The sequence below is a fragment of the Falco biarmicus genome, chromosome 4 (assembly GCF_023638135.1).
Source record: "Falco biarmicus isolate bFalBia1 chromosome 4, bFalBia1.pri, whole genome shotgun sequence".
Classification (NCBI taxonomy): domain Eukaryota; kingdom Metazoa; phylum Chordata; class Aves; order Falconiformes; family Falconidae; genus Falco; species Falco biarmicus.
The window spans coordinates 51,112,489-51,121,623 of record NC_079291.1 but is presented as its reverse complement, the minus strand read 5'-3'; the positions used below and the strand labels follow the sequence as shown (position 1 = coordinate 51,121,623).

Sequence of the window (9,135 nt, the reverse complement as noted above, 5' to 3'; positions counted from 1 at the left end):
GGACATGGGATTTTATACCCTGAACTTCTCAGACAGGCTACCAAAGACACGAAGACTGAGAGGTTCACCCTTTGAAATCACATTTGGAAAATCAGAGCTAGGGCCGAACCTCTCCTCTGGGGATGCTGCTACTCTGCAGCTGGCAGCCAGGTCTGAACTCAAGGAACTTTTGGAAAAGGCCAGTGGAAGAAGGCACACAACATTTCCTAGAGGTTTTACCTGGTCGTCCAAGGCTTCTGAATCGATACGGAGGTTCTAGCCCCATGTGTGTGACCAAGCAGTTACTCATGGATTTCCACTGGCAGAAAGCTCCAGCAGAGATGTAACACCTGGATCAGTAACTTGCTTAAGCGACTGATTAGCAATATGTTGGCAGCAAGACCTTGCAACAAAAGTGATAAGTGACAAATTTAAGGAGTTTTACAGTACTAATGCTTGTTATTGCTTCTCACAAAATGTTACCAAGCTTACAATAATCTTTACACTTTCAGCAAAAATGTGAACAGTATATTTGAATATATTAAAAAGAATTAAAAAAACATTTCACAAAAAACATTTGTTGCCATATGAAAGTCTTTCAGCAATAAATGCCCACACCAGTATTTAAACATTGTTAAAAGTATAATGATTTGTACTAATAAATTATGCAACAAGAGAGGTAAACAAAATAAAATTACAGTATAGCTCTCCATGTTCCTCCACTGAGCATCCGCAGCTCTCGGAAGATCCATTTTAGATGACTAATTAAGAAACCGATATTTTCAGAGCAACAAAAATAAAAGCTTTTATTTGTTCATTTGAATATAAAACAGGCGTTATCACAGATGTACAAAGCGTACTGGTGGTTTAACATACAAGGTTGCTGTCCTTTGCACATAAAAATTTTTGTTTGAAACTGTGATTGGCTGAGTTACATGAATTTCTCTAACCAGTCACCACACTCTATGAAATAACGCTGCTAACATTCAACTGATAAAAGGGACAGTCTTCCCTTGGGTAAAGTGTCAAGCAGGATTAAATATATATAATAAACAAGCACCATGAGGAATCTGCTCCTGTTTGATTAGTTTTGTGTTTAAATGTTCATTGTGTACCCTCTTTTTTTTGTGCATGTGCATCAAGTTGATTACATGGTTTTGTCTGACTCCAAAAGCACAAGGTCACAAGACAAACATTTTATACATTCTCATGAATGGTTTATCTACAGTACAGTTTCTAATACAGAACAATCCTTCCTTATTGCTCAGTCTGATGGTGCTTAAATGTTTCCTTCCTTTTGCTTGCACAACAAAACCAGAAACTCAGTTTATCATTTCTCTTAACTCAGAATTTAACAACCATGGATGACAGGTTGCAGAAGAGAGCTGTTATTAACTGCGTTTCACAACTGCATTGCAGTTCTTTTATTCTCTACAAATGCAAAGTTGACTTCGTGAAGGTTAAAGTGATGCTTTGAACGACGAGGTTTGTTTTGCAGTACTGAGATCAGCGATAGCAGGAATTCACAAGTTAGTTCACACACTGCAATTATGTTTGTAATCAATCAACATCTTGTCTGAAACCTTACAACAACTTGCCATAAAGAACAGATTTTATTCTTTTCAGGGAGCAGAAAATGAATTTGACAAAATATAGGATCGGTCTGCAGAGCATGAATAGGGCTATTCACAGGACAGTGAAGCCGGAAAGGATGGGCTGAAAGAAAACGCGTCTGACATGGCAAGATGCTCTGTACTGTACATGCAGACTAAAACGTCCCTACCCTTTAAAAAGATTTTAAACACCCAGCATTGAGACTTCCTTATACGTGATATAAACATGATTACATTTGCCCTGCAACAATCTTAGTCATGCATATCCGGTAATGAGAGCCAGCACATGAACGTCATTTGGGACAATAAGAAAAGCATTCTTGGACTGCGGCTGGTAAATCCCACTCTGGATCACGAACAGGTCAATTCAGTTACAACCACATGGAGGAAGGGGAAGGTTTTAAAAAAAGGGGCATGGGCTGCAGGGAAGACAACAGAATGGGGGAATCAAACCTCTCTTTTATCCAAAGGTAGTAAAATGAAGGCAGCTGTGATGCATGTTCTCGGACTCTTCTCCCGCGATGGCCTCGTATCGGAGACCGCGGGACTCCTCCGTTCTTTCAACAGGCAGATCGGTTCCTCTGATGTTTTAATGCGTTTAGGGACTAGTTAGCAGATGCACGATTCGTGCCAAATCCGTTGTAGTGACTGTATGCTCCTCTCTGTTAAGGAATAAATTAAAGACCATCGAAACAATCGTTTCCTGTAAATGTAAACTGGATGCATTGGCCACCGAGCTATATGTCCTAGCTGAGAGGCAAATTGATAACTCTGTGCAAATAACCCCAAAACTTTTCCTTATAGCAATAAAAACACCAACTAAAACAATGAAAAGAATTGTGCAACAAAGTTTTGCAGCTAGACAACAGTGCTATTCCTCAACCTGCCTTTTCTAAGTCTAACAAGTGTATGCACATGCCAGCACGAATATTTATTGTTGCCTCCATGGCAAAGAAAAGAAAATCATTGTAGTGCATTTTTAGTCTTAAATTCATTCACTGCCTTAAAGGCAGCAATAATTCCACTTGCTGGTATCTAGAGGATTCTTTTTGACAGGGATACTTAGCAATCCAGGATTGCTTTTTTTTTTTTTTTCCAAAAAATTTGTGAGTAACATTTGATTATCTACAGTGGGAGACACCATGCAAGTGACAAGTACTGCATTTTAAACTTTAAAATCTTTTGTCATTAGTGAATTTATATTTCATATATATATATTTGATGTGATACTATCCACTCAAGATAATACAACACTTTGTTTTTATATTAGCAAACATTTCAAGAGTTTAATATTCTTGAATGTTTTTTCTCTTTTATACTTCTAAAGAGATCAAAATAAATTAAACGTTTTGTACATAATTACAGAAGAAGTAGTTAACTTATTTTATCTTTTTAGTTTAGTACAAAGATATTTGCAAGTTCATTGCCGAAATACACCTTATTTATAAATTTCTTCCATTCTAATGCTAACAGCAAAGGCTCTCTGGCCTTTGGGCTTTCAGCATCTCTGACAGAAAGCTGCAAGATTTCTAATTGAAAGGTGCTACTTTGGGTATTCTCCTCGTACCACTACATAGTTTCCTAAGGTGTGGGATCTAAAATGGCTTAAGTTAGTAACGGATCTGTATTCGTCAGCTTTTTATGACATATCAAAACAAATGAAGAAAACAATTATTTGTATTAGTTGTTTTAAAAGAATCCATTTGGAGGGCAGAATAATAATAAAAAAAACCATCTACTTCAGCTTACTTAATGTAAAATACAAAGCCACATTTACTCAAAAAGCAGTATTGTCCAATAAGCAAAAAAAAAAAAAAAAAAAAAAGTTTAAAATGGGCTTTTCCAACACACTGAAGGGCCTTACCCCATAGTCCTTCTTTTCTAAAATTTAGTGGTAAAAGAAAACATTTCACATTTTATTTCCCGCCAATCGTGACTGCTTTTAAAAGTTGTAATAGAAACAGTTCCATTCTGATGAGTGTCAGCATCTTATCTGCACACTTTTTTAGTGGACACCAAAAAATTTTATACATCTATAGTAAAGTCCATGGAAGCTTTAAGGTACAAGACTACATGTTGTAGGCCACATAGATAGGATCTAGCTGGTCTGCCAAAAATCCATCTCGTAGGTGCATACGTTGTTTCTCTCCACGGGAGTTGATAGGAATTACACCAATGTCCACAACCACCACCACCCCTACAATCAGATAGTGTTCCTCCAGGACCACATTGGTGACCAGAGGAACCAGGTCCAAAGCTTCTTGCTCCGATCCATCCAGCTCAACTACAACGACCAATAAATTTGTCCAGGTAAACACCGCACTGGAAGGAAAGAAAAAATAATTTTAGCGGTGGGGTTTTTTCGGGTTTTTTTTTTCCCATTTCCTTTTTTATCCTTTTCATTTCACCTTGGTTACTTTTTGTTTCAACTCCTAGGGCTCCTTCTGTATGTTCACCGTAAAGCATAAGTAGCAAGAGAGAACATGTCTGCAGGCAGGGGCAGGAAAACAGCCGCCGCTAACTCTCACTTGTAATATTGCTGCAATAGTAAGTAGTGGGCTAATCGTCACAGAAACTCAAATCTAATCCTCGCCTGTCACGTACGGAGGTAGTAAGCCAACGTGTGCTTGCCTCTGCAGCCAGAGAACTGTCACAGCACCGCTGTGTTCACAAAGGCATGCGTGAGCAATGTGTGGGTGGAGGTGTCTTCTCGGGGGTTTTTTGAAGAGCAGCCAAGAAGAGCAATGGAGGTTAAGAGGAGGCACCAAAAGCAACAGCAGGCACACAATCTGAGCTGAAAGCTCTTTGGGATAAACTCTGCCTACCGAAGGGGTGCGGAGCCCTGGGAACATTTATATGGCACACTGCAGGCTGCACAGAGGTCCCCGGCTGCCCGGGGAGGGGGCTTCCTTGCTTGGATGGTGCTAGGTGAGCATGGCTATGTGCCCTCTGGACTGGGCTGGCTGCTGTCCAGGCAGGTCAGAGCTCAGCACAAAAGAGCTGCAATTCTTCTGGACCAATTGGTTTACACAGAAATAAGCAATGTCTCCATCTGTTTTATCTCAGCTGTGTTTTATTTCTGTTGAATTTAAGGAGACAGGAGTTTTTACATTCCTTAGTAACAGGTGAGATGGTCAAGGGAACATCATTATTACCAGTATCTCCTCTTTACTAAAATAACTTTGTAAGACCCCAGATTTTTGGTTAAGCCTTTGAGCTGAAGCAGACAAATTTTGGTTTTTGCTACTGGGCATCTTTTCTGGCTAAGGATAATGTATTTATCCTTCCAAATGTGGAGGCTGGGAGGGTATGAACGTCTGGTGTATGCTTCCTTCCATCCTCTTCTCCATGTCTCAAATGTCTCCAAAGCCTGTGAAATCTCACAGGAGGTCAGCAGGGCTGAGCCTCCACAAAGAGCAATCTCATTCTGCCTTGCAGGTGCTTAAGACACAGACCATGGTTAATTCTCCCTCTAACTTATTCCATAGCATAAATAATAATATTCTACACATGCAGCTCTTATATCAAGCCCTCTATTTTATCTTCTGTTACCTTAATAAAGAGAGGGCTAATTTCTCAGAACTGTCTTGAGCATAAGCATCTGAAAGTTAGAATATATTAAGTATACAAGCCAACTTCAAAAAGAGGTACCTACTCTAAAGTTAACACTTGATTGAGACAGAAGGGCACTGTTTTAGTCTACTAAGACATGCTGAAGTCCCTGTACTTTGGAAACATATCTTACTTTGCCCAAAAGTTAGCTATGAAAATGTGATCTATGTTGATGCTTAACAGAATGGATTTTAGGAGAAAAGTACTTACGATTTAAAAAAAAAATGCATTTTCAGATCCTGCCAAATCACTATTTGATGGAACTTTTATGTGCTTATTGATCTGGAAAACTAATGGGCAGCCAAAGCAAGGCTGTGCAGGCTCATTTTGACTTTGCACTGCTAGGAAATGAATTTTAATTCGTAATTATGTTTTCACAGACCTTTTAGTAAGTTTTGATTGATGCTGGATATTAAAAAAGTTAAGTATCAGTCTGCACAGGGACCATCTCCAGAGAAGTCCTAGAATTTTGATGGATTACTGTACAAACATCTAAATTAGTATTATATATATTTTAACAAAAAATCCTGGGGAGGTTTTATTAAAATATAAGTTAGCACTTGAAACCATGCCTTAAACCTGCTGTTAGCTTGTTAGTTGGGAAAGCAATTAATGGCAAGATTCAGGAGCAGGTCCCGAGAACATGGCTTAGCAGTAGTTAGTTTGAGTTCAGAAGACTGATTCCCAGAACTTTCCTGAAGCTTCTATATTATGTCCTAGAGCGACTGACATGCCTAAGAGAGTTTCCATTTAATTTAAAACTCACTTCATATGTCATGATTCTAACCCAACAATGACCACTGTAAGTAAAAGGAAATATTGCCCTTTATGTTCTCACCGGTTGAGATGAAGATGTATTAGCCAGCATGTATCACTTATGAATACAGTAGCTTTACAGTCCTGATGAAAAAAAAAACCTCAAAACCAAAACCCCAAACCAAAAAACTAGGGATGCAGGAAGGCTGCACTTTCTCAAGAAATTCACACCCAACAGGAGGCACAGGAGGTCCAGAGTCAGAGGTTGTTGATTTTGCGCTAAATTTTTTCAAAGACAAAAATACTTCTAAATAACTTTTTAGAGCTGATCCTCAAAGACAGAAGTTGTACAGCAGGATCACATGTCAGTCAACAAGTCACCGCTATCCTCAGTAGTGTTAAAGGTTACAAAAATGAGCATGTGTGCCTTGGACACAGAGGCTATTTCTATAATCTAGCAACTGCACGTACCCACTGTCTTTTGTTTGCAACAGGTACTGATGCAGTTAAATCCTTAATGGGTTATTGTAACTGAAACAGCAGCAGCCTCCAACAACAGAGGCTCATGGCCCCGTCCAAAGAAAGGCATATACAAAGTATATATAAAACTGGCTATTATTTTGTGTTTCACAAAGAGAAGAGGAGCACCTCTAAGAGAAGCTGAAAGAGAAGTTGAGATAAATCAAGGACAGTCAGGACTAGGACTAAGAATGAAAACTCCACGCTGGTGGCTTGAGAGAGCTCTTAGGCAGAGCACTGGTTAGGAAGAGGCTGGGAACTGTGAACAAACCAGATGTTGTTGCCCTGAACTACTGTGTGTCCATTTTCTGCAGGGACCACATCAGAGCAACGTCTAACTCATCGGCATTCTCTCTTCTTTGAGAAAAAAAACAACCCTGAAGACTTTCAATTTTGGCCTTTGGGCAAAGGGTAGTAATAGTATAGTGTGTCTTCTGAAATCTTGCTCACGTGCCTTGCACATTATCACCCAACTGCTGGGAAGAGTTAAGGCACCAAGAATTACTCTCATGTACTTCTACCTCCTTGCAGAAATACACTGGCCTTTTTCTTCAGTCTTCCCAGCTTACCCCAACGCTTTTTTAGTTGCCACTATCCCACTCAGGATTTCAATGATAATGGAAGGAAAAGGATCCTCAAAGTGCTCTCAGTGGTCTTGGAAAAAGGAATATAATTTAAGCATTTTTGGCCAAAGAAACTCACGATGACCATTTCTGCAGGGTGAGAGGGCTACTTCATTTACTGCCCATGAGTTCACACCTTGAGGACACACACATCTCTGACAAACAGGTACTGCTGAACACATCGATTTATGAATCTGTGGCCATCTTCTAACAGAGCTAAATACCTTAATCTGAAAACTCTCCATCCACTGCTGATACTGATCTGACACATTTAGGAGAATTTCACAGCATCCTTAAAGCGTTCACACTGGTCTGTATCAGGACACAGAATCCACCGCCCTGTGTAACGGCTAGCTGGCACAAGACCATACAGCAGGGATAACGCTCTATGGAAGAGGGAGTAAGGCAAACCCTCAGTTATAGTCAGCCAAGCAATTAACTGCCTTAATTTTAACAGATATTAAAGAAAAAAGCAAGGTGTTTTGACTAAAGAAACCAGTCCAGTCGCTGTGCTTCATTATTAAGTTCACTGCTCCAGGTTACACCTTTGCAGGCAGTATTGAAAAGAAAAATGGAGAGTCACGTCTTATCCCCACTAAATTGCTCTGGCTGTTGCGACAAGTTCACTGTGGATGAAAGGAGAACAGCCGAGCTGAGGTTATATCAAAACAAACTACCTAACTCAATCTTCTGATGCAAGAATAATGAAAAGCAATTTGTTCTCATGTCGGCCTCAAGAAATGATTACCTGCTGTATTCATTTGATGATGTGATACATCGATTAAGACAACATCATTATTAAGTCATTGATTTACTGCTTCAATTTCCATTGTAACCTGGATTTGATCACTGTTTGATTTATTAATAACCAATTCAAAACTAACAGTGTGTTCACTAATAAAATTTATTAGTGTGTTCATTTATTTGAAATGTTTGCTTGCTTACTCCTTCTAATAACAACTCCTAAAGCTTGAACTCATGCCACTTTGCTTTTCCTGGTTAGAATATAAATCTCTAACTCCAAGAAACAGCTACTGACCTACCTGAGAGCTGCTTGGGTCTGTCAAATTACAAGTTTAATCCTTCACTTGTGAATGACCTTACCAGAAAACAGTTCCTCCTTATTAGATCTGTTTGTAGAAAAGTTTCATCCTAAGGACATATTTACAGCTGAGTTATAAATCCTGTGACCATCCTGACAGGCCAGTTCCTGGATCAATTGCAATATCCAAGAAAAAACTCCAGACGTTATAGATATTTCAGCTTTATATAAGGGCCATGGTGTTATATAATCCTTACCATTCTGTGATGCTCTTGTGTGCTCTGATTACAGAGGTTTCAATATCGATCGGATGGTACCTCATCCCTCGTAACTCCATGGCTTCATCTAATGCACCCACAACATAAAGTGCATCATGGCGTTCTGGTTGTGAGGAAAAAAAAAAATATATTCTGTTCTCCAGTACATTAAAATAAAAAAATGTTCACATTAATAATTAAGTAAAATAAGTATAGCATTTATAAGTTATCCTTGAATTTCTGAAACCCCAAATTCCAGACTGGTAAGATTTTTCCATTACTAAAGTGGGATGCAGAGCAGAACGCAGAAGGAAGGCAGAAGCACTATTCCCATTTGAAGAAGAGAAAGGTGGAAATCTTTATCCAAAGACAGTGGCAGAAATTCCTGTTTTTCTCCCAGGTGGATGCAAAACAGACTCTTTTTATTTTATTTTTTTTTAAGGTGCCCTAAATAGACAATAGGCTCCTTTTTTCTCTCTTGTTTCTTTTGAAAGAAAAAGGATGGATTTGACCCTAACAGTATAGATGATGTTTTTTCAGTAGTTTAGAGATGGTCAGTACTGATGCTTAAAGTGTCTTACAAAGGTGTTTATCAATAAATTAGAAATATGAGCTATATGCCAGATAGCAAATTGCTCATTCAGGCAAATGGCAAGCTCTTTACATTAATGTAGATAGTTGCATGGTGGCAATGCAATGGCAATATAACCTCTACTGGTAATTAAGCGCAGAGA

The 9,135-nt window shown here is 38.9% G+C and overlaps 1 protein-coding gene across 4 annotated transcripts in view; it reads right to left on the bottom strand.

Moving 5' to 3' along the window:
* Positions 1 to 758: 758 nt before the first annotated feature.
* The window catches only part of DIP2C (disco interacting protein 2 homolog C), a 325,231-nt gene continuing 316,854 nt past the window's right edge, over positions 759 to 9,135 (bottom strand). For all 4 annotated transcript variants that reach the window (XM_056336759.1, XM_056336760.1, XM_056336762.1 and 1 more), the window contains 2 exons: positions 8,402 to 8,525; positions 759 to 3,914 (listed from right to left, as the gene is read on the bottom strand). In XM_056336759.1, the coding sequence (XP_056192734.1) occupies positions 3,662 to 3,914; positions 8,402 to 8,525 (377 nt within the window). In that variant the 3' untranslated portion in view covers positions 759 to 3,661. The remainder of the gene's footprint in view (positions 3,915 to 8,401; positions 8,526 to 9,135) is intronic.